The sequence below is a fragment of the Drosophila elegans genome, unplaced genomic scaffold (genome assembly GCF_018152505.1).
Source record: "Drosophila elegans isolate 14027-0461.03 unplaced genomic scaffold, ASM1815250v1 contig_814, whole genome shotgun sequence".
Classification (NCBI taxonomy): Eukaryota; Metazoa; Arthropoda; class Insecta; order Diptera; family Drosophilidae; genus Drosophila; species Drosophila elegans.
In genome coordinates this window covers 261714-288287 of record NW_024546167.1, presented here as the reverse complement: position 1 = coordinate 288287, position 26574 = coordinate 261714, and the positions used below count along the sequence as shown (strand labels likewise).

The 26574-nt window shown below is 36.4% G+C and overlaps 1 protein-coding gene across 1 annotated transcript; it reads right to left on the bottom strand.

Moving 5' to 3' along the window:
* Positions 1-350: 350 nt before the first annotated feature.
* Positions 351-20606, bottom strand: LOC108141815. The gene is given in 6 exon segments (XM_041710634.1): positions 351-2957; positions 3645-4506; positions 5311-5392; positions 5446-5500; positions 16258-17085; positions 20504-20606. Coding segments are annotated over 5 exon segments (2250 nt in total). The 5' UTR covers positions 16487-17085; positions 20504-20606; the 3' UTR covers positions 351-1935.
* Positions 20607-26574: the final 5968 nt, after the last annotated feature.

Genomic DNA, 26574 nt, shown 5'->3' with positions numbered 1-26574 from the left:
TCGTTAATGATTAACATAATCAACGTGGAGATATATGTATATTTGAAGTAAATTAGTTCGCTTCGCGTGTGATTTACAGACATTTGCATGTTGCTCAGCGCATTATTGACTAACAATGATTACCATTTTCGGGTTACTATTTTCTTTAATTTTTTTGTTTTAGTGTACTTGGTGTGGGCATGTAAAAGGCATTTGTTTGGTTTTCATTTGTTGTGGCGATTCTCCCATTCAGATTGCACTTGCTGTTGGAAGAACTCAGCTGAAGATCCTGAAACCAGACGTGTCTCAGTGTTCATTGTTGAACAGCGGAAATTTGATTTTCTTGTGGGCGAAATAAATTCAGTTTCAGATGGTGTTCCAATTGCGTATATATATTTATTTTCCGAAAAACCAAAGCGTGATCTCAAGGCTTATTCAAGTTAGTGATATATTTGATGTATTTGTATTTTACTTGCATATGTTCTCAACAAAATTGACAAATCCGAACTGATTTAAAACTAATATTGCTCTTGGTTGGTTTAAGAGTTGGATAGTTTCGTATCTTTTTGGTTTGCTTGTATAGCCAGTATCTCTTGTGCTCTAACAACAATTCCTTAAAAGCTTCTAACTTTCGAAACGAAACGAGAAAACCAGTGGTTAAATGATTGGTCAACAGAATAGTGTCTTAACGCATTAACAATTGCTTTTGTTTTTTGTTTTTTTTTTTTTCTATCCGTTTTTGGGGATTGGTGAACGCACGCGCACGCTGATAATTTCCTAAGTTGAATGCTGAATTTATAGACAGACCAACGGACCAGGTAAAGCAAAAGAAATCTAGAATCTAGAATCTAAAAAAGAACAAAAGTGCCGGCGTGCGCGGCTTTCATCTATTTGATGTGACCCCTATCAACATGATTCTCAATTACTTTATTTATCAACTTACTATACAAGCTCTCGCGTCGTCCCCTGCCCTCGTCCTTGACTACGTTTTCAATAAATTTTAACAATATTTTCCTCTGTTGAAACATTTTCGAATACAACTTTAGGTCTAGGTTGAGTCTAGCTTAATGCTTAAATGCTTAGCAGAGAATTTAGCTAATTGCCAATAGAAGGGCGTCTCAAGGTCCCGGAAAAGTGTTAAATTCAATTGGAATAAGTAGTTTGGCAGAAATCAAAGTTTTCTGCTAAACATTTAACAACTCTCATATATTTATACAAATTTCCAAATCATTTACTTTGGTGTATTGCAAAAATGTGCGAGTGTCTGTGTGTGTTGCTGGTGTGTACATAAAAAATGGTTGACTAACATTTCTTGTTTACGTTTTAGCATATATAAATTGTACAATAATGAAGTTTCTTCGCATGATTAGGGATTCATGATTCGTGTATCGACTGTCGATCGAAATGGAATCTCTTGTTGATATCGCAAATGAGAACAGCGACCAAAATAACAGGGATGCAAACCGTTTTAGTTTTAATTTTGTCATTTTATAAAGGCTATTGGTTCAGTTCATTTCGATCTTGGTTTTAAAGTAATAAAATCTTGTTAATTGAAAAGATTAAAAAGATAAATTGATAAATAAAGCAAATTAGTAGTGAATGAATATATATTACAGATATTAATATTAATATAAGATTATGTTATTTGGCCAAGAATCAAAAATATTTATAATCTTAAAATTAATTTTTTGGAATTAAAGAAAAAGGTTTTAGGTTTTAACTATGTCTACAGATTTTAATTTAAATTTGTAAAATATTAGTTGGAACTACTTGACTGGAATTCAAAAGGGGTTTAAATTAGTTGTTGAATTTTTCCGAAATAATATATAATAATAACTAAATGAACCGAACCATGTCTGTAAGTTGCGAACCCATCCCAGTTTTCCCCGGCTTGCATCCCCGATGTAAATTAGCCAGGCACATGTTGGATCTCCGAGTGGACTGCCACGCCCAGTGTCAGACGTCCTTGGGCGGCTGGGCGGCGGGGGAGCTCTTCTGCTGCTGCCTCCTTTCCCGCCAGCGATCGATGGGCGTGTAGCAGCACCGGAAGAAGGGGGGAGCCCTTGTCGACTGGGAGGAGGAGCTGCTCGCGCTGCAGTTGCTCATCTTGGCCAGCGATTCGACGGTGAGCTCTGTCTGCACGCCACTGGTGGTCAGTCGGGTCTCCGCCTGATACTCGAATTGGTACCGCGGCGGGGGATGACCAGGATGACCGGGATGTCTGGTGACCAGGGGTGATGGAGCGGGTGCTCCCGCCTTGCAGATAACACTGGGCGGCTCCATCTCGTGTAGCTCGAAGCTGTTCGAGCTGCTGTTGGTCGAGGGCCGGAACTCGTGGGAGCTGCTCTCGACCATGGCAGTGCGGTAGGTGGCGGCAAAGTAGTTTGTCTCCAGGTAGTGGCAGGACTCGAACAGGTAGTCGTCGAACTGGTGCTGCTGGTGCGGCAGGAGCAGCGAGCTATCCTCGCCCATGGAGGCGCCCAAGGAGGCGAACCGCGGACCCAGTCGATGGGACTGCGTGGATGGCGAGGCCAGAGGGGCCGGCGATGGCGGCGGCATCATTGTTGCCAACGAACTGGACGCCATCGGCGGACGCTGACCTCTTTGCTTCATATCAACAATTTCTATTTCTTCTATATCACTAAAACTATTCAACTGTTTCAACAAATAATGCACATCATTTCGTTTCGTTTGATTATCCTCGTCGTGGTGGGGATGATCATCTTCTTCGACGACGTCGTCTTCGTCGCCTTGGGGATTCCCCGGATCCAGCTGTTGTTGCTCCTCCGTCGCCGTTGCTGCAGTTTTGGGTGCTTGTAGTGTTAATGGAGTGCTGTTGGCAACGGCGCCCGTTCCACGATCCAATCTGGGGTTCCCCTGGAGGCTGCTGATCTGCTTGGTCGCATCATGTTGCTGCTGCTGTTGCAGCTGCAGATGTTGCTGCTGCTGCTGTTGCTGCTGTTGCTGGTGACCCATACCTTCAAGAAACATTATTTCAAGGGATTAGAAAAAAAAACCAATGCTTGTTTATACAGTAAGCTGTATCGCAGTTAAACTTGATTTGAACTTGTTAAACATTTTCATTTTATATTTAACAATTTATTTGATCTGCTTTTAACGGTATTCTTAAATAAAAAAATTATTAAAAAAAATATAAGGTCTTAAAAGTTAAAGTTAAATTAATTTTAAAACTCTCTTTTGACAATATTCTCATTATAAAAGAAAATTGTTGGAATAGCTGAACATTAATTTTTACTAGATAAAGATTTAAGCAGATCACATGATTAAGTCAAACTTTAGTACAAGAAGCGAGTGATTTACTAAAAAAAACGTTGTCTGAAAATTATTTAGATTATTATTTATCTTAAATGAAGTCAGCTCCAAAGCTAAAGCTCATGACTTTTTACAATAATACAAATAATTTACTATTAAATCCAGCAATTTTTGTGTGCGTTTTATTTAATAATATGATTTTATAAATAATTTATTCGGAAATACGAAAATTTCAAATCAATGGCCATATATTTTATTTTACTATTTAATTTTTGTACCAGAGTGCAAATTTATTTATTTATCTAGAAAAGTAATAGAGCAAATATCTCAACAATTCTTAATTTGTGATGTATGAATATTACCGAGTAACAGTGAACTAACTTGCAACTTACCAATTTGCTGTTCTAAACTATACTGTTGCTGATGTTGCTGATGTGGCTGCAACTGCTGTTGCTGTTGCTGTTGGGTCACCAACTCCGGATAGGCCAGGTTGAAGCGCTGCTGCAAGGTGGCGCTACTCAACTTGGGCAGACTGGTGGCATAATCCGCTGGCCGCTCCAGAGTGGAGTCAATGATGCGATTGAATTTAGCTAACGCACTGCTCGCTGCTGATGAACTGGATGTGGTTGTGGTTGTGACCTTAGCATTAAGTTGTTCATTGTTAAGAGGCACTGTTGTGACGGTTTCTAGATTCTCGTCCTCGTCCTCGTCGACATCCTCGTCCACATCATCGATATCGACGCCATCGCGCAGCGTTTCCTGCACGTTCAGGTTGAGATTGAGATGCAGCTGCTGGCGGAGCAGCAGGCGGCCGGTCTTCGTCTCCACAAATCCGGGAATGCTGGGTGGCGCCAGTGCATCCTGCTGTCCAATGCGCCCACCCAATCCTCCCCTGCCGGCGGCAATCACCGCCGCCGCCCGCTGCTGGGCCGTCGCCTTAGCCAAGTTCTTCTGCAGTATCAGCCGCCTCGACGAAATGATGGCATTATTGTCGCTCCCCCGCGATTACCGGCTGTCGCGGGTGGAGCGAGGCCGCCCCTAACTGGACGTGCTGGCGATCGGCGAGACGGGTGACAGCGGACTGCGGGCCTGTTCGCGCGGACATCCGGTCAGCGTGATCACCAGCTTCCTGGATCCCGCCTGGTCACGGTGCTCGCACAGCCAGACGCCCTGCCACGTGCCCAGCGACAGTTTGCCATCGGTTATCGGGATTGTCAGGGAGCTGCCCAGGAAACAGGCCTTCACGTGCGCGGGCTGCAATTGGATTAAGTTGCTTAGTAGGCCTCTTTTTAAACATTTTTAGTTGTACACCCAAAATAACAAGAAAGTTTAGTTATAAGTGTGTGTTTTTAATACACTCTAGACACAAACTAGAGACAGTGAAAAACGAGAAAGGAAGGAAATCTAACTTTTTTATTTAGTTTTTTTTTTTTTAATCTTTTTGACTTATTAATAATTTGTCAGTTTGGAATTACGCTTTTAATTTTGTTAAAATTGCTGCCATAGGAACTATCAAATAATTAAGCTTCAAATTTAAGCATTACTATTATGTCGAAGAACTAAAAAAAAATTTTTAAACAGCAAATTTAAAATTTGTTTTCATTTATTTTCCCGATTGATTCTATGGGAGCTAAATGATATAGTCGTCCGATTTTGATGAAATTTAAACCGTAATTCTAAAATATTTAACTATTACTTTATGTCAAAGAACTACTACTACGACTATAGCATATAGCTCCCTTTGTAACAATCGGTAAATTAAATGAACAAAATTATAACTTTGCCGGTTTTTAATTTTTTTTAGATCTTAGAAATTTAGTAATGGTCAAATATTTCAGAGTTTCGCTTTAAATTTCATTAAAATCGGACAAGCCGTTTTCATATAGCACCCATGGCACAAGAGGATTTTTTTTTTGCAATAGCTATAAGGGTATATAAACACTGGCTTGCCGAAATTTGCTTCCTTTCTTGTTAAATGGTGTTTTTTGTATCATTAATGAAAAAAAAGGATGCTGCTTTGCCCAAAATCAAAGAGAGACGATGCACCCGAATACTCACCATATCGTCGGGACCCTCACACGAATGCCTGTAGGGCAAGCCTTCGGGAACTATTTTATTCAACATCATCTCCATGTCGTCTCTGCAAGGCAATTGTTAAGATAGGATACATTGCGTATATAGCCAACAACTCACCTGACGTCTGGATCCCAGCTTTCGTTTAACGCTAAACTCGCCGAGGTGTGAAGAACTGAAAGCAAAACAAGCGCAGATACAAAGCCAATTAGTTGTCGGTGGGATTAATAATAATCTTTATAGTGATTAGCCCCCCGGTTATTAGACCAGCACGTCGAGGCGTTGGCTTGGGAGCTCCATGCATTTCCAATTGAGTTGTAACGCTAATTAGTTAAAATGTATTGCCGGGGGCCCACGCTCGATGTGCTCGATAAGGTATCATAAATCCTTCACAACTTATATGACAAGACATGATATGATTTGGCCAATTTAACTGGGGTGTATGTTCAATCGGCCCGAGTGTAAAAGTCAATGAATTTCGAAAAATGTATGCAGCTGTGCGGAACGGAAAATTTGGATCTGTGCCTCTTAATTAAGCGTCAAGCTTGAAACATCTTGTAAAATAGTGTTAAGTTGGATGGCATATAATTATTCGTTTTCTTTAACATTTTATTTTCAAGACCTTTAGTTATACCTACACAAACAAATTAAAGATTTTATCTCCATAAAGCAACTTTCGGATTTCAAATTTCGTTTTAATGAGAGAAATCGAAAATTACATCTTGAAATAAAATAATATACGTATTAGGATAACTTTAACATTTAGGGTATAAGCTAAAATAAATGCTAAGATACAATTTCTGAAATTTGATAAAATGTTTGTTAAACAATACCTGTTAAATAATCAAATTCTGTGAGTAATTTATTTTCAAGTGAAAGGAAAATGCAACAAAAAGCCAATAAATCAGATTAGAATAAATTATCATAGTCTTGTTGTTTCTTGCGAATGTTAATTAAACAACAAAAAGCCAATAAATCAGATTAGAATAAATTATCATAGTCTTGTTGTTTCTTGCGAATGTTAATTAAATAAAATTGAAATATAAATAGGTTTCAAGAAATTAATCACTTCTAAATGACAGGGTTGTTAAAAAATCGAGTTTGCACCTTCGACAGTTTTGGCTATAATAATAACAATAATAATAAATACGAATTCTTATCGAATTCATGTTTACATCAAGTTTAAAAATCAATTTTGTCATTTTTGTCTTGACTTAAGGACAGTTTTCTTATTTATTGATATTCAGATAGTTTCGTTCCGTGTAAAATCAAACACAAACAAAGTTTTTCCACTCAGAAACCGATTTGTTTGACCAGTTCAAATGAAATTGTTGAACAAATTTATGATATGACCCGACACAAAAACACGAGCATGTTTTGAGTTGAAAATTAAACAATAATTGCTTACATTTTCGGCGGGCTCGCAATTGGCAGACTGCCAACACAGAAAATGTCAAGCGATTCAATGAAAGTCGACTACAAAACTGGACATTTTACTCCAAACGAATTTTGTTTCAATAATACATAGATAGGAAATGTATTTATTCAAATAGCCGGTCAACACACGAGAAACACTTGAATTTGCACACTAATTGCGTATTCATGAATAAAAGAGAAAGCTGCTGGCAGCTGGAGAAGCCGAGCGAAAATTAGTTTATTATCAAATCCCTGAGATGTAATTTTCCGGGCCCCGAGCAGAGACTTAAAACGTGGTTATAGATATAGACACACATGTCCAAGTTCTGATTTTAGGGTGATGCGGTGGTGGCAAACGCCTGACGGACCCAGACCCAATTTCTTTCTAAATAATTTCACAGGCGATTATGTCATGTTGAACATGTGTAAATGGCATCAGGAATTTAAATATTACCCATGGAGAAATCTGGGTAGTAGTGGTTTGGGCTTTCGGACAATGCAAATGAAAATGAAACCAAAGTGACATTTGACGCGGGAAGGGACACAGCAAATTTGCAAATTGAATGCAGGATGGGTTTTGATTGGGAACGAGAGTGGAAATGGGACGAGATTGGCCTGAAAACATGGTCTATATCGATGGTGGCACATTTTTCACAACACCCCCTCTTGCATACAGAAAAATGATCACTAATTGTGTCATTGGGGGGGGGGGGGTGCCAACCGAAAATCAATTCAAAGAAATTTCATTGGGGACCTTTTTCAATAACTCTGGTCATTTACAAAAAAAACTGAACTAAAACTTTTTTTTTGTTATTGCCTAATTAGCTTTAAATATTTCTATTATTTTTTAAACTAAAATCAAAGGGTTCAAGTGATATTAAAATAAAACGAACATGAAAGCCATCTATTACCTGCCTTATAATATGTTCAAGAATTGTCATTATATTACTTTTGAGTTCCCAGTAAAACATATAGTACACATTTAATAAGATTTGTAATATTTTTTTTAGTGATAAGCCTTCTGCGAGTGCCCCTTATCACCGCCATTTTAAATATGATAATGGTCTAAACATAATTGTGTGTCTGTGATGCGCATTTTTTGAGTGGCATTTGGAGTTGTCCCTGTCTCTGTCACCGCCCCCAAGCCCCCGCCTTTTCACGCTCGCATTCCGTGTAACATTTATTCCGTGTCCTCTGCTTTTAAGTCCGCCCAACTGGCGCATCCGCCTGGAATTCTCTCGACTGACATTTTTTCCATTGCACCAAACAAAAATGGAACGCGAGAGGCAGAAGGCGTTAAAAGGCTCCTCCAGAGCGTTAAGCCGGTGGCCAAGCGGAGGACGCCTCTAATATGATTTAGCCATGGGCTTTGTGGTCTCCAACACGAAAGAGGGAAGGTGAAGGCGTTCAGTGGGTTCTATGTTTGCCCATGGCAGCCATTGCCAAAGAGCCCAGGGCACTAATAAACGTTTATGCGCTGACAAAAACATTTGTTGTTAGTTTGGAATAGAGCAAATCATTTATTTTAAATCAAATTACCCTTTTTTATAATATAAAAACCAATAAATCAAAGAAAGCTTATTGAGGATAAAAATAAATATCCAAATATAAAATACAATATATGAAACATTCTTCTTAGCATATGAAATAAACAAATTAAAAATCTTAACAAATATTCAATAAGGAGAAAATAATGGTATAATAATGGTTTAAATAATTTCTAGAGTATGTACAGATTAAAAAAAAAGGTTTACTATCTGATTGACAATTTTTTTGTTCAATTTTCTTCTTAATAAAACACCAAGAAATGCTTACATTATAAGTAACAATTTTACACAATTTTGATAACCGTTTTACTTGTTAATCGTGGTTTAGATTGGAAAAATCACCATTCAAAAAAAACTAACAGACCTAGTTTCAGCTCGGAAACCAGACTATTTTATGTTAACAAAGCGTTGAGTTTTTCAACTTATAGTCATGTGAGTAAGACTTGTCTATCCAAACTTAAACTAAAAAGTGAAATACAAATTGAGAAAACGGGTTTCATTTCCTTGAGATTTCCAAAGTACTTAATTAATTTTATTTTGTTTATAAAAGTGTCAAGCAAAAAGTAAATTTCAATTTCTTTTTACTTTTAAAATTTCCCTCCGTGTAGTACGCATAGTTAAGTAGCAGGTGGCATCGTTTTGGCCGGCTGTTTAGATGTTTAGTTGTCTGTGTGTGTCAGTGGGAGTGGCATTGGGGAGGTTGGAGTACATGTAGCAGGCGTTTATGCACTACAAAAGTTGCTAATGTTTTTAAAGAGGCCTTTTTATTATACAAAGTCAAACATTCTGACAGCACAAACAAGCTGGGAGCACAAGCCCGCACATCTGCATATATATAACCGCATCGAGGAGTACCCCAGTGTTTAACAATGGACTCGACACAACTCAACTTGACTCAGCTCAGCTGGCTGTGTTCATTCATATATTCATGCAAACACGCACTCAGACTCTGATACGCCCGCACAGCAGCGGTCAACGTCCTAGTTGACAATGATCATACCATACGGAAATCACATTTTTATGGAACATTTACAGATAATAAAAAAAAAGCTTTGTTACATCGAAACATTTAAAAATACAATTAATGGGAAATTTAAAAAATCAACCATTTAATGTGAAAGTTACAAATTCACAATGCATTGACCAAATACAAGATTAAGCTAAAATAAAATGAGAATGACTTCACTGCCCTATTTAAAAATAAGTAGCATACCTAAAGTAATTTTTTTTAAAACCAAAAAACCTTTTTCATAACCTAACCTAAACCTTTTCACTTAAAAAAATTATATCTTCTGTAGAATGTATATTTCTTAGATATTTATTATTGTGATCCCATTTTTGTGTCCACCGCTCTTGGTCTCTAAACAGCACGTGAGTGTGCGGTAGGTGTGTGAATTACATAATGTGAGGCTGAAGAGAATGCTTATATTCATTAACCTTCTTATTACATAGCCGTTGAGTTTTTCGCTTATCCCAAGATTGCAGGCCAGACATCAGAGTACACTGTGAGAAATCTGTAGTTTGGTAAGAACTACGTACAGACATACACATACATATACAGCTCCCGCCATCTTTTTTTGTGTCAGGTGCTGCAGGGCCGGAACAAAACGGAATAAAACTAGTTCAAGCACACCCCGATACGATTGGAAAATCGGAAAAGCGGGCCACAAGCCGGACCAAAAAAAACCTTTGGCGTGCTCGTTTTGCATAAATAATATTGATTTATTGGGTAGCGCAGCATTTTGCGGTTCATAAGCGGGCAATTTTAATGCTAAAGGAGCCGAAATGGTAGAATAAAGGAATAAGAATAAAGAACAAACGGAAGCCCAAAAGTATGACACACACATGGCACGATTTGTTTTCCTTTTCCATTTTTCCATTTTTCCATTTTCCCCCGTTTTGTTAATTCCTCGTTCGCAGTTTCCCTGTCGTCACGAAAACGAAAAGAGAAATGGCCTAGTACGCCCACACAAATATATCCCAAATGTTAAGGGCTCCGAGAACTCCCGACTCCAAAGAAGAACCCCCTGAAATGGTTTCGCTTTCGCTGGTTGTTGATTTATTTGGTGTTGCTCCTCCACAAAAAGGACACTCTACAGAAGTCCTTTCCCATGTTTTGTGTGCTCTTGCAGCTTTTTCGGCTTGGTTGAAAAATATGCTCGGGTTATAAATTGAAGTTGAGCCATTTATATGATCTTGCGATTATGCAACAAATTGCTGTCGAAAACGGTCCTCCCACCACTAATACCCTTAATTCCTACGGCTCCATGAAGTCGGACAGGGCAGCCTTGAACACAACCTGCGAACTCTTGAAGTGGACGCTTTAATAATGTGGTTCCCCAATAAATATAGAGAAGTGATAGGAATAATATGATTTTCATTTAAAGGTCTAGAACTTCCAATTATTTATCTTAACGAAACGAAGAATTATGGTTAGTTTAAGTGTCTCCTAAGATATTTTTTATGAGTACGCTGTAATATATTTTATATAAAGTTTTTTATTAAAATCCGAAATCATTATGGTTTAGTAATCGCATTTCTATCAATTTGGACTTCCTTCGAATGGAACCTTTAAATATAGGATTAAGAAAGAGCCCAAACAAATCATCAACTGCCCCCTGGCAATTAGCTCAACATATATATATATATATATATATATGGTGATTCCGAGCTCCCTTTTGTATTGGGGTTACGGACACCCCAATGGGGCATTGTGTGGTCAGTTGGGTTCGGTTCTATAAGCGGACGACCTTTCTGCCGCACATATGAATATTAATAAAATCAAAAAAAAAAATAAAAAACTAGACATAAAGGGGAAATATATGCCTGGTTCAGGTGGTAAAGCCGAAACCCGGGAGGATATAGCATTATTTAGCGTTTCCCTGCATTCCATTACTTTTTGTTGTGTTTAACAAGTTACCTTTACATTTGCCTTATATTTTTGTATATTTGTGATTTGTGTGTCCTCTTGGCCATTTTTTTCCCCCTCCTCCGTGCAGTTGCTTGTGTTGTTTTCCCCATAGAAACAAAAGGGGGAGGGCGGCGGAAAACGGGGGGCTATTGAGGTCAATAGTAAAAGACAACAACATATGGCAAGGTAGCTTTCAAATAATTCTTTTTTTTTCTCTCAAAATTAACTTTTTTGTGCTTCTCCTTGGGATGGAAAAGATGGAAAAGAGGGAAAGCGGAGAGTCGCCTTTCATTTGCTTGCATTTATTTACTTTTTTTCTGTTTCTTTTTGCATTGAAAAGGGGCGGAAGGGGGGTTAAGCTTACCTTAGTAAAGTGTGTCTAATTAGGAAGTCCTTTTAAGAAAATCAATAAACATGTCTTGACCTCAATTAGATTCCGCTTACAGTTCACAAAACAATACACGTACAGTGAGCACCCCAGACAACAAACACGCACACAACATGGATGGCGAAAGGGGGGGCGCTTTTGCCAGGAGCAAGGGACAGGGACACACGTGCTTTTGATTTGGCAGAAAAAATAAAGGAGAAAACAAAGAACGAAGGTTCGTAATAATAAAGTCTTGCCTGCAATGTGCTGGCTGAGACGATTTGTGTGGGGCACACAATAACAAAAAATTGGTACCATGAAAAATGACAGCACAAAAAAACCGTAGCTTTAATGTTTTATATATTAAACTTTTTTTTTAAATTATACCTTTACCTAATTTTTCACACCGTAAAAGCACACAAATGTCTAAAGGATTTAAAAATACTTTAAATACTATAAATCTTTCTGCACAGAAAAAGTAGCAAAAGTTTTTGGTGAAACAACAGGGTTAAAAAATTATAAAAAAAATGTTTCTGTTCCTAATTGTAACTAAAATATTTTGTCTTATTTCACCTAAAACGTCGAGTTTTAAAGCTCTGTTTTCTCTGTGTAGATGTCTATGCCAAACCTATATTATAGAATACAATTTAGAATGTTCATCTATTATTTAAAACCATACAAATTATATTATACTAAAAAGATATGTATTAGAATTTCATAAAAATAGCAGACAAATCACCTTAAACTTTTAAAGTTTAAAAAGTGTTTTTTTTCTGTGCACTCTGGGCTGGCAGGGAAGTAGAAAATACAAGGGGGGTGCTCAAGAAAAGGGGGTGCTGAAAAACTTCGCCTCGAGCATTCACACGCCATAGCCACAGACCATGACATGCAGACATGAGCGACGACTGCGACTAAGACGACGATTGCTTTTCACTTTAGTCAGGCCAACTTCCCCCAGCTAAACCCCCCTTCCCCCACTCCACCTTTTTTTTCCCCTCCCAACTGGCGCTTTATGATACGATTTTATTTATTTTCCCGGGTCAGAGCGGGACGGGGAGAGTGGAAGGAGGACGGAAAGCCGCAGAATGGAGGAACGCGTCCTGGCATTGTAATGCGAACTGTCAACAAGAAGCTGCCTCCAAGGCAGCCAGCTACGGAGGTTGTTTCTCTGTTTGCACTGCCTCCTAATCGTCTTACTCTCCTACTAGCCTACACTGAGACAAAATAAAGGTTAACTACAATTAAACAGTTCCAGCTGTATTAATATACCAAATAGAATTTATACCGTTAACAATTAATGAACTTTTCTATGTTGAAAGTTTGGTTGATTTGATTAACACCATTTTTTTTTACTTAAAGGCATTCTAGCAATAGCTTATATTAAAAATAAACAATTTTTAGTTTGAAGACATTTAAATATAAGAAGTTATAGATGGGCTTTTACCATAAACTAAACATTTTTTCCAGTGTATATGCTGCCAGAAGACTTTGAAAGCGAGGATTCCACACGAGAATTAGTGTGCGTAGAGCAGCAGTGGCAGCGCACAAAAAGAAATACTTTGAGGAACTGCAATCCGGAGATTATTTCGAATGCATTCCATGGAGTGGAATATAAAACTTGAACAGGGACTCAAATCGCATGGCGTCTGAAAAGTGTGTGGACATCCTGTCAAGCGGCATATTGCACTTTAGCATCTTAGCTCAGTTATTATTAACACACATAAAATATGACTTATACTTTGACTTCTCCAAATGACTTTATGCAATTAAACTAAAATAGAATTTCCAAAAATTAAGTTAGTCCTTATTTTAATAAAATTATACAATTAAATGAGAAATGACTGACCTTTCAGTGACACTTTAAGTCTTAAGGTATATATGGCAATCTCTTTAAGCCGGAGTTTCCTAACAAGCCCAAGCACTCCATTCCGCTTTAATTTTAGAGAACCCCACCTAAATGTGGGTCATCGTCACAGCCACACGTTCTGGTCACACAAAAGTCAGACTATTTTCGGATGTCAATCGCAATTTTTGGGGTACCAGCAAAAGGCACAAAGGAGTGACCAGGCCAAGTCAGTCAGTTTATCTGTGAAGTTTAACCCAGTTACTGGGGGCTAATACAAATGAGCCGGGGCAGCAGCCCCTTCAAATCCTGCAAGTCCTGCAAGTTTTGGCTGCTCCTCTGCTGAATCCAACGACAATTTGTGCTGATTTGGTATGCAAGTTCCACATTTCGCTGTTTGTCCAACTGAACTTTCAACTAAATGCAAACGCCTTGGCCATATCGAGATTCCCCCAGAGAAATGCAATCCCCACAAAGAAAATGTAATGCCAGGAAACTTTCCCAATGTCAGAGTTTGAATACCCTAAAGGTTGGCTTTCCCGGATTGAGTATGTAGTATATGCAATATTTCGTTAAAAATGGCTTTTCGAAGTGTATAAATCGGCAGCAAATAGAATAAGATGGATGCCATGAAAACGAGGGGGAAAATAGAAGAGACTTTCTAGCTGCTCCCCACAATTAACTGACATTTGAGCCCTGAATTTCGGATAATCACTTGGGAAGGCGACGAGAGAGGTGCCGAAGATGTACTAAATGACTGTAACACAGCCCTTACTAACCTAAAAGTAAACAATTTATGGAACACAATATATAGTGAAGCTTTCAAGCCACAAAGAAGTGAATGGAAGCCAGTATGTTGAAAAATTAAACAACCGACTGAATGTTGGAATCACATATTACTTCAAAAATGTTACAAATTATTCGCTTTAAATATTTTTCTGTTGCTTTAAAACTGTCTGTATTTATTTTTAAGCTTGCGGAATTGTTTTGTTACACTCTGTGAGGCGATACTTTAAACTCAACATTTTAAGTTTATAAATTTCATTCACTTTAAACGTAAGTTGCATTTGGCCTTTCTTCTACGAGATGAAGATAGCAGCAATAATCCTATTGGCAAATCTTGCCCAGTGTGAGTACATAATAAGCCCTAGATTTACAGGCCAATAATACGAAATAACCATTCCAGCAATATGTATGCATATAACTGAGGAAAATAATGCCCTAGTTACAAGGCAACTACAAAACATTGTCGATAAATATAGAAAAATAGCCACTGGAAACAGTGAACTGTCTCAGTGGATAGAAAATCTTTACTATACTATTCCCAGGAGTGCAGCGGAATTACACACAAAAACGGAGAACCTATTACTCTTTAAGCAATACGATGACAAGCGTCAACAATTAGAGGACAAAATTACTGAGCGCTTAAACAAGGTCAAAACCCTAATTCGCTTAAAAGAAGGAGGTAAAAAATGTGTTAAATTTTACAAAAAGCAGAAAAACGCACTTGAAAACGCGTATAAGTTTTCCAATTTAAGGAAGGAAGTCATTGTTAATGAAAATAGTTTAGAATGCCGAAAAAAATCAAGAGGAGGCAACGATGATTATGATGATTATGATGACTATGAACACAATTACGACTACAATTATTATTGGGTTAAAAAGCCGCCAAAAATAACAAAAAACTACGTAAAATATGAAACAGATTGGGATGTGGTTGCATATAGGTAATATGTACATTGTAATTCAAATCATTCCAGAAAATAACATTCAATGGTTAGTTAGTTCTGAAACTATAAAATCAAAACGTTGTCTTTTGTTGTCATATATATATTCCCTTAGGACAGATAGGGTTATTAATTAAAATTAAAGGTATTTTTGTATATATAGCTGAATCGTCAAAGTAAAAACTATTTGGAACACAAGTCATATAAGAGCATTTCCAATTCTTTTGTTATACTTGTCGGCTTAGTTATATTAAAACGTCAGATTCAGTTAGCGTTTCAAATTAACTATATTAATCGGCACATCTTGGCTACACAAGTAAATCAAAATCTATGTTCAACATAAATATATATCTCTAATATTTTTTGGTAGAACTTCCCAGTTCTAAGCAAATGCAACAAAATAACATAAAAATGTTGTGGGAGAGTATAAATATTTAGCCACTGGAAATGCTATGTTTTGGCTGCCCGTTAAAAACTTTTAAAAGTAATTTTTTTCAGTTTTAGTAATACTATTTTATTTTTATATAAATAAAGCATATAGATATCTGAGAAAACATCCAGCGTAGTTTCATTGTTATTCAACACAACATTAAGCTCAAGATATATATATTTTGTACGATTTTGAGACACTAATTTAGATATATAATATTTTGATGTTTGATATATTCCAAAGTAAATAAAAGTTCACATATTATAAGGCACACCAAACTCAATAATAAGGGATTTAGCCAATGCTTCCAAATAAATACAGAGAAAACAGAGCTTTATAATTTGACGTTTTAGGTGCAAAAAAGGGGAAAAACATTGTAGTAAATCCAAGAAAACGTTTATGAACAACAAGCAGTAATTTATTTTACAAAATGTTTCGACTTTTGTTTGCATTTTAATCTTTTGGTACTTTTCTCTGTGAAAATACAATTTTTAAAAACATAGATTGCTATTAAATGTTTAGAATGAAGTGGCGGTTATAAATAATGATGTTAAATTTCTAAAAAATTTTAAAAACTTTACTTTCTGTGTGGATTCTTCGTAGTAAATTGTATTGTTTTATATTGTAGAAAATCACATTTGGTTTGTAACTTATATTTTATTTAGTAAAGGGCAAAGCAAATACTACTCACTTTGCATGTGACATAGTCCCACGGAGAAGTGCGCCAGCTCTGGCATCTGTCGGAGGATCTCCTCGGTGACCAGGTGGACGCCGCGGTGCTGCGGCCTCAGGTTGATCTTGCGCTGAAACCAGGCGGAGCCGATCTGCAGTCCGACGATCGCGTTACCATCAGCGCCGGCTCCGGCGACGGCGCCTCCACCTCCGCGCCCGCCGCCACCCCGGTGATTGGCCGAGGCCATGGTGCTGTTGGAGCTGCTGCTCCGGATATTGCTGTTCCGGCTGACGCTCTGCTTGACCCCGCCTCCACCGCCACCGCCTCCTCCTCCGCCGGCGCTGCCAGCTCCACCGCTGCCACTGGTCGCTTTCGTTGTGCCGGCGTGTGGATTACTGCTGCTACTGCGACGTCGCTGGCCGCTGCGTGCGCCGCTCCTTTGGTGGCCTGATGGAGCAGTTCCTGATCCCGATGCTGGTCCCGCTCCCGATCCCGATCCTGCAGCGGCAGCAGCAGCAGCAGCGGCGGCGGCGGCAGTCGACGTCGATGGTTTTATGGACGACGTTGTGGCTTCTCCGGTATCCGTTATCCGTTATCTGGTATCTGGTATCTGGTATCCACGGACGCACTAGCACACCTGGCACACTTTGCACACTTAATACACTTGGCACACCACCACCACTGGCAGGACTCAAGGACTCGAGGACGACGAGCACTCGACTCCCACAAGTTTTTGACTTTGCACTGGTTTTACTACTGAATTGGCTTTCACTTTTTCGGCCTTTCGAACCTTTTAGCCCGTTTATTTTTCTCTTTATTATTGCCACTTGTTTGCGTTATCAGCAACTGAAAAATAGAAAAGAGATGGAAAAAAAGTTTGTTAGTAATCGAGAATTTAAATACTGTAACATGTATTTTGTACTTGTTTACAATAAATTCCAACAATCTTTCGAATCATTTTAGCCTAAGCTCAGAATTATGGGATATTTATGAACCTTCAAAAAGATCAAATATATATATATTAAGACCATTTTTAAGCCTAAGACAATATTAAGAAAAAAAAACCTCGCAAAGCTAAATGACCAAAGAAATTTATAAGATTGTTTGTTGTGTTAAATTAATATACTGATAGTTATATATAAAAAAAAAAACAAAGACCGATCTCTTCCCTAAGCAACCTTTTATGGTTTTAAAGACTCGGACCAATTCGCATAAGTCAAATATTAGTGTTTAGGCGGTGTTGTTTCTGTTTGGCTGTATGTGGATGCATCTCATTTAGTTGACGCTACTGGGAGTACTGAGAACCGAGGGTACGAGTATTGCGAGCGCCCACAATCAACAAGTTTTTAATTGCCAAGCGCAAACAGCAAACAAGATTGTTATGGTTATCAATATGCCAGAGGTGACCCCACAAAACATGTGCGGAGTAGAGTGCAGGCTGCTTTAAATGTTTTGGTATGGGCTTTATTTTCACTACCCTAAATGGTTTGTTTTAGTGTGCACTTCGAAATATAAACAAATAAATAAAATTATGAAATTGCATTCAAAGTAAACAAGAAATACTACATATTATGCAGTGTTGCCCACTGCGTATGGGAAATATTACATATATTGCGTATGAGTGTACAAAAAAATACTAAAGTTTTTAAATAACGTGGTTCCTAAAAATTACATAATTATGTTGGGAAAAATAATTTTAAAACATTTTCTTGATTCATTTTTGTGCTACAACTTCTTCAAAGCTATTAAAAAACAAAACAATTTTTAACTTAAGGTATTTTGTATTATTTTTTTAAGCAGGAAGCTACTAAAAAAATGCGCAAAGGATCCTTTTGTAAAGTAAAATAGAATATTGAAAACTAAATTATTTTCTACATTTCTAATTAATTTCTACATTTTGTTTTTTTTTTATTGTAAAAAGACGCCAAGCTTAAAATCTAGATTAAAAGTACTTTCTGGTTTTTAAATCCGTGATTCTGATTTTTAATTAGTAAATAAAAACTATTAAATAAATATATAAATATTCGATTTAATGTGTGATAGTGATAGTTTTTTGCTATTTGAAAACTTCATTTGTAAGCTTTAAGTTTCAATAATTAAAATGGCAAAACTACATTTGTACTTTTTAAGTTTAAAAAACGGAGTTCATTTAATCTGACATATATTTTTAGCAGCTTTGAGAAACTCTGCAGCAGGAGTTACACGGCAGCGAACAGTCGAAAAGTGGAGTAAAATGTGAGTCGGCATAATGAGCACGTGTCGGCCGAAGTGGGACAAAAGGGGGCGGTGCAAAGGGGGCGGGGCAAAAGGGGCGACAAGGACATGGGATTGTTGGCCCGGGAAAGCGTTCGTGCGAATTGGAAACAGCAGCTAGGAAAAGACACGAGACGGCGCTGGATAGACACCCATTGCATCAAGAAAAACGATGTTTAAGAATACTTCTTTCTTCACACATACTCTCACATTTCGCAAGTTGAGTGCACTCACACACATAACGAAGCAATCGAAATGCATTTGAATCGGGGAAAATGGGGAAAATGGGGAAAATGGGTAAGGAAAACGGAACGGGAACATGAAGATTGGAAGCCACATCTGCTGCAAAGCAAAAAACCACTACGAGTGTGAGTGATTTCGGGTGTCGGTATTTGGGTAAGCAGTAAAACACCAAAAAAAAAACAAAAAAAAAAAGCAACAAAAAAAGGCCCAGGCACACGGATCAAAAAAAAAAAAAAAAAGAAGAGGTAACCCTCACCACACAAAACGATTTACACGACACTAAAGGCGGTTGGGAAAACGGGGAAAAGCTGCCAAATAGAGATGAGCTGCTGGGCAAGGCTAAGGGGTTACGATATCTGGATTAGGCAGTTTTTCTTCTCAATTTATTCCGGCGTGAAGCTCAGGGAAAGCATTACACTTTGCGTACAACATTGATTGTTCCTAGGCAAACCTAGAAGTAACATATTTCTAAAGGTGGATCTAATTCCAAGTTTTATTTATTTTAAACAACCCTCTTGGCATTTTTTATATATTGTACTTTTATAACTTTTATAACTGTACTAAAATTTATTTTTCCATTCAGCTGAACACATAAGCATTATCTGCTCAATATATTTACAGTATTTTTTTTAAGCTAACTTAATTTAATTTTGTTCGTACACCAAAAAAATCATTTGTGGATAACCTATCGTTTTTCACATATATAAACAAAAGAGAAAAGCTATATATATTCACAAAAAAATTAAGCACGGAATAAAAATAGAGAAAATAGAGTTAACCTTAAAATAGTAAGAGACATAAGGCAAATCAATTTTGTTTTTAAACCATATACAATTTCAAGCACCAAGAACAGTCTTAGTTATAAAAATGTAAATTTATGTGCAGTCGAACTGCTATATGCTATCTTAAATATATGAAACTAGCCCTAAAAACTATCCCAAAAATAGTAACGAAAAAATTGTTTGTTTAATAATAGTATTTAGTTACATCCCCTATGTTTGCACAGGAAAATGTGAAAAATAATGATCTTTTGAAAAGCGTGCGCTCATCTCTGGAAGACTGAAATAAACTGAGGAACCGAAGGTGTGTCATCAGGGGCGGGGGCAAAGCAACAGCTACAACAACCACATCAACTACAGCAACTACAGTGGGAAGCGCGTTGAGGCCGCGGCCAGGTTAAGGTACTTTATTCCTTTTACGGGGCCACTGTTCAAATTTGCATATGCTTTAAATATTTAATGTAATTCAAAAAGAGGAGACAACAGCGCCAACAAGAATCTGGCAATTGGACAAAGCCCGGCTCGGGCATAATCCAATTGGACTGGCAAACACACACAGCCCGCTCCCTCCAGTTGGATTCACAAAACAAAAAAAAAAAACCGATACAAACAAAAAAAAGCACATCAAATGTTCGCGCATTTGGCAAAAAATCAATTTTCCATGTGATTGCCAAATGCAATTTATTTTGGGGTAAAGTTAAACATGGAAAAAAAAAATTTTTATTTGATCAACACCTTAACGCATTTTTTGCGTTTTTTGTTCTCCTAATTATTGACATAACAAATGTGGTGGAGCTTCCACCACGCTATTTAACACAAATACACGCACACCATGAAAGTTCTGATGACAGCACACACGCGAAATTCTCTAAAAAAAAAAAAGACAGAGCCACCAAAAATTTGGGAGAACTTGAAATTGGCTTCGTTTAGAACCGGGGAAAATCGGGAATCGAATCACGTAAGCATAAAGCCCAAATTGCATTAATTACATTTAATTTGCCGAGTCTGCTGTTTTATTCAACGACCGCCTTCAGAACGCATCGAGTGACTTGTGGGGAGAGTAACCTTTATAGAACCACCGACTTTTGGCGTCGAGCACACAGCGCTGTCACGTTGGTTCGACGTCGAGTTGGCACTGAACATATGATTGGATCCCGAGGTGAAATGTGCGAGAAAACGGCAATAGGTTCAGTCCCTCGATAAACCACGCTTGCGAGAGAAGAGCACAGATGTAGGGGCCCATAAATAAGAAATTCACCCTCGCGCGCTTTTTGAAATTATTTGGTATTTAATTTTTACCGTCCAAAAAGTTTGGGTATTTTTAAAAAATCTATTTATTCATTTTTTATTATAATTAATTTGTTTTTAGCGTTTAAAATAGTTATTTTTTTAGATATTTTACATTTTTAATTATTGTTTAATAATACTGTAAAGTAAAGAACACACATTTTTATAAAAGTTTCACTAGAACAAATAGTATAATAACTTTAAGGCGATTTTTTTATTTATAAGTCTTTTGGTCATCAAAATTTAAATTTTTTTAAATTTATATTTAAAAATATCTTTATAAAGTTTTAAATTCGAATAGTTTTTATTACCAATTATCAAAAAGCATTTATTATGTTTAAGAAACAGTATTGCAATAGTTTAAATTGCCTAAGATATTTGTACGGTTTAGGTTTTTCCCTTTATTTCTTGTGGTAGATGTGACGTCACATCGCGACCGTTAGTTCGACGTCAACCAATACTCATACACTTAGCCGAGACATGTGCACCAACACAAGTGGAATTTGCATTTACGTTTTTCATTCAAACTCCATTACAACCGCCTCTTTTGGCTTCATTGCTCTCCAAAAATTCCGAATTGGGAGAAAATTTCCCAAGTCGCGGAGCGCACTTCAAATATTTTTTAACCTGTTTTATAAAACTGACAAATTTAATTTATTTTTACAAGATATATAAAAATTAACTAAATTTTTTCATATATTTTGTAAAACTTTTTACTTAAACTTGTTAATTCAGGATATGATAATAACATCTTAAAAATATACTAAATAAAAATGGAGTGAAATAGGGGAAAACGCTACCATGAAAAATATATCGAGTATACGACGAGTTTAAGACCAGAAATTGTGTTTTAGATGGATTTAATATTTTTAATTTTGTTTAATTTAATTTTAATATTTATATGAATTAAGAACATATACCTTCAGTAGTTAATTTTAATAAGAGTAACCCTAATTTTTTTTAAATTTGTAAACAAAGACCATATGACTGACTGGGAAGACGATTGTTTCACTTACCCCCTTTTAATTCTCTATAGCTTCAACGCAAGGAAAAACAAAACTTTGGAGCATTGAAATATTCAACACACCATCCACACCAAAATCCTAAGGAAATGGCTCAACAAGTCACCAAACTTGTGTTACAACCACAATGCGAAAACTCTGAAAACTTCGAACCGAGAGAGTTTAAACAAATTTCCTCTCTATTTAAAGATTATCTGAAGAACTGGGAGAGAGTACTAGAGAGGAGCGATAAACGTGGAATTGGTCGAAGGTAGTCAGTACTAGAACAATAAGTTTTAAAAAGTAATTAACAAATATACTGCAGAGATGCTCATATCATCCCAAAACCCAAATAAGCCGAAAGATATTAATTGATAATATTCCTTGAAAAGCAACCGCCTAAAACACAAGTTTTAACCCAACGATTTAATTAGTCTTAATAGTGAAAATTGTGGGCAAACAGATTTTTGACATTTAGTTAAAAATAAAGAAACTTGATATTAAGACATTAAAAGAAACGTTTACCGGGTGAAAAAAGTTTGTAATTGCTTTTAAAATTTTAATTTAATTTATATTTTACTTAATCATAAATAGAAAATTAACCAAATAACTTCAAGAAAATTAATTTATGCATATAAAACTATTAACGTTCAAATGAACGTGCCGCGAAAACTGACAAAATTATGAGCAATTTTCAATTTCCTTAAAATAAAATTAATAATAATAATTGTTCAAATATGCAAATACAGGACGCTAAAGCTTTAAAATATTTTCATTTTCATATTTCTAGATATATGTATGTACATACAACCACATTCCTTTGGCACATAATGTATAAATTTGTACACTGATAAAAAACTGGATTAGTAAAAATAAATACCTGACTATTGAACTCAATAGATTATATTTATAATTTAAATTAAATATTAAATCATAATTTGTTTGTTTTTATATTTTAATATTTTAATTAATATGGAAAATATAAGATTTTAAATAGTTCCTATTTGATTTAAAAGTATTTTTGTTAAGTTAAATATGGTTGAAATAAAAATCAAATGAAAAAAGTCTAATGAAAATGTTTGAAAATTTCAAATATTTTCTTGTTTAAAATAACTAAGAACCTCAAAGCGAGAAATATAAAAATTGAGTAGAAAATATTTGGATATTCTTCGTTTTTCTACCATTGCTTATAGCTATTATAAGGTGTCAATGTACATTGAAGAGATATTTTGACAAATACAATTGTATGATTTTTCAACAATAGTTTGTATTTATGTTTTCTAACAAAAAAAACATTAAAATTGTAAACATCCCGGACACTTTACTAATTGTATAAAAGCTTTTTTCATGAGTATTCTGAATTTTAAAAGCAAATTTAATCTTTATAGAGTTTTTTCATCAAAGCATGCGATAAAAGTAAGCTAGGGAGAAATGCTCTTTTTATAACAACTATGGTAAACCGTAGAGGGCGTAAAAACCTCTACAAGAAAATTTCTAAAGAAAGTCCATTAAAATTTGGTTGGGAAAATTTCTATTGTAAAAAGAAACCTTTCCTTCCTATTTTTTCAATTTTAACTCTACAAGTCGCCACATTTACTATCGAAAAGTTGACTTAACGTTAGTTGTGTAATTTATTCAAAGTTAAAAAAATAAATGTATTTAAAAAAAAAAACTAAGTTTTTTTAAAAATTACATTATTTTTTACATAGTAATATTCGTAATTTGACTCAATAATAAAGGCCATATCGAAAATGTCGCTAGCCTGTACGAATTTTATTTATATATTGTAAATCTAATTAAAATAAAGTATAGGCCTAAAATGTATACAAATGGCCCTTTTTAAAGTTAAAAAAGAAAAACGGCTTTTATTGCAAATCTAGACGCGTGTCAATCGAATTATCGATTATTTGGCGGCGATAGGCGTGCAGCGTTTGGCGGTCAAAACAAAAGCGCTCGAGTGTACATTCTATTTACACTGGTTTTGGGGCTTGATTGGATTTGGTTTTATGTTTGGCGTGTGTGGCTTGAACAAACGAAAAGCGGTGCTTACTTTGCTGATTTGGTGATTATTATTGATTTGTGGATAATATGCGTCTAATTGCAGTTTTGCAGTGGCGCTTGCAGGTGTGCTGAAGAGATCTGGGGGGGTTCACAATTCACAATTCGCGATTCGCGATTCACAGCGTGGGTGGGCGCGTTGTATGTTGGTAAAAGTGCTGATGCTGCTGCTGTTGCTGCTGCTTCTGCCAGGGTATATTGCCAAATCCGGAATCGCCGGAATCGCCGGAGTCGGAAGCGGTGACGACGGAGACGGAATCGGAATTGCAATCGGAGTAGCCGGAGTCGAGATCTCTTGGCATTTTGGAGCCTACGTTTTTGCCTTACTTTTGCGGCAACAAAATGGCAACAAAGACAAGAACCTACGAATCGGCTCTAAATATAACGTCTATCGTTACACTCGTTACTCGCTTTTTTCTCTTTTTTTATATGTGGCCAATTCACAGAATGTACATTTTTTACACCTTTCACACACACCCACGCACTTTACGGTCACGCTCGCACATTTTGGCCCGATTTTCGCACACAGCGTTTTGTTTTTGTTACCGTAAATGATTTTTCTTCTCTTTTTTTTTTTATGTTTGCTTATTTTTCCCGAAAATATATATAGTATATATACATATATTTATATGTTTTACTCGGCCCTCCTTGATTTTCGCTCAACAGATTTGTGATTTGGGAATTTTTTCAGCTGCAAACGGGTGACTCCCATTTGGAGCCACATGGCCACATTTTTTGCATGGGGCATTTTTTACAGCTACACACACTCCTTCCTCGAAAAGGGGCGTGTCGGGGTTTTCGGGGGCTACGGTCCCAATTCTTATGGCCTTTTCGCCTTGTCTCTGCCTCGTTTTTCAATAAAACTTCATGGCCCTATTACATATGTACTCCGCACACACTCTCACACACACTCGCACACACTCACAATACAGGCCCGTGCCCGATTCAATTCAATTCGATTTCGATTTAATTTCGATTCGATCCGAGGATAATACTGTTGCGAGGATAGTACTATATACGCTGCCATCCGTTTCAGTATCTCCTCTATTCGATTTTCCCCCAGTTTTCCTCTGCTTGCGTTGGTTGGTTGGCTGCCTTCTGTGTTTTTTCCAGCAACTACTACATTCTAGATTTTCTCTGCATGCCTTTTTCTGCGACGAGCGCCACCGATGTGCCACCGAACGAGAGCCTGAACTGAAACTGATTCGGGGATAGCACATATTTTGTTGAATGAGTAGGTGAATGAGTGCTGCCCCACTCGTTTGGGTAACGAGAAGGGGGTCCTGCGCATGCCCCGCAAAAACCAGCGAGTGATTCTCGGACCTCCATTGTGAATGTTTTCCGGTACTGCCACCTGGGACGTAGTCCTGCCAAGTGGCGCCCCCAATTTCGATAGCCATGAAACGGTTTTTTAAAATTTCCCTTGATTTCTTCATACTTAAAAAAAATACTTTTAAAAATATGGGCACCATCATTCTATAGCCGTGACAGTTCTATTTTGTAAAACACAGACGATTTCATTTTTTCAAAATTAGTTAGGTAAAATTGAAACGAAAAAATATTTAATTTTTTTAAAAATCCTTGAAGGAATATGAATAACTATTTTCCAAGATTGCCGATTGATTTATTTTAATGTAAATCTCTGTTTCATAATAATAAAAATTTCAATAACAACAGTTATTTTGAGACTTTTTATTATACATTTATATTTAAAACTAGGCTTTCTGATAAGGTTGTTAGTGACCTGCATTCATAAATTTATATTTTTTTTTTTGAGAGCGAACAATTTAAAACACAACGAATATATTTATTCACACAGACTAGAAGTGATATCTCCTAAATCTAAAAACTAGTTTTCAAGGTATATGTAAATAATTATTAAAGAAAATTTATAAATCTTGATTTGGCTTAAGGGAAATAAGTAAAAGGTTAAATTGTTAATAATAATCAAAATACGCTATGATATTAAAAAGCGACTTAGATTGCTTCGATGAAATTAAAGTTGAGACCAAATTCGCAATCTGAAATATATAATTTATGTATAAATGAATGTGTAAATTATTTTAATTATTCGAAAACTGAAACTCTTATTTACCAACGCACAAAGATGTCGGACGACAACTATGTTTTTCAGATATGCATCCTTAAATTGCAGGACTGTCCATGTACGGCGAGAAAAATGTTTGGATCCTCAAACTCCATTGTGTACCGTGAGCCCCAATTGTTAGTTCCTCCCACAGCAAAAATCAGTAAAATTCGAAACAATTTTGCCTGCCAACCGATAGAAAATCGACCTTTTATAGCGGAAGCAAATGGGCGGAAATGTTATCTAATTATGGGTAAGGGCCAACGCTACACCGTCAATGTTTCTAGATTCCATCGCACATTCACAATCACCAAAACCTCTATAATTGTTATTATATAAGAAAAACTATCTCTTCTTAGAGCAGAGTAAATACCCATCATTTATCAAAAAAAACATCGGATATTATTTGGTTAAAACACAAGCCCATAATTTCGATTTACTCAATATTCAATTGTTAGTAACGTTTTTTCACAAGTTTTTTTTATGCAGAATATTGTGAAGTTGGGTTTTTCAAAATTAGAATTTTTCTTAGTTAGTTAGTTAGTTAAAGCACAGAGTTCGTTTCTTATATTTCAAAACAATACTATAAACGATTTATAAATCCCTAAAAAACGAAGTTTATTTATGC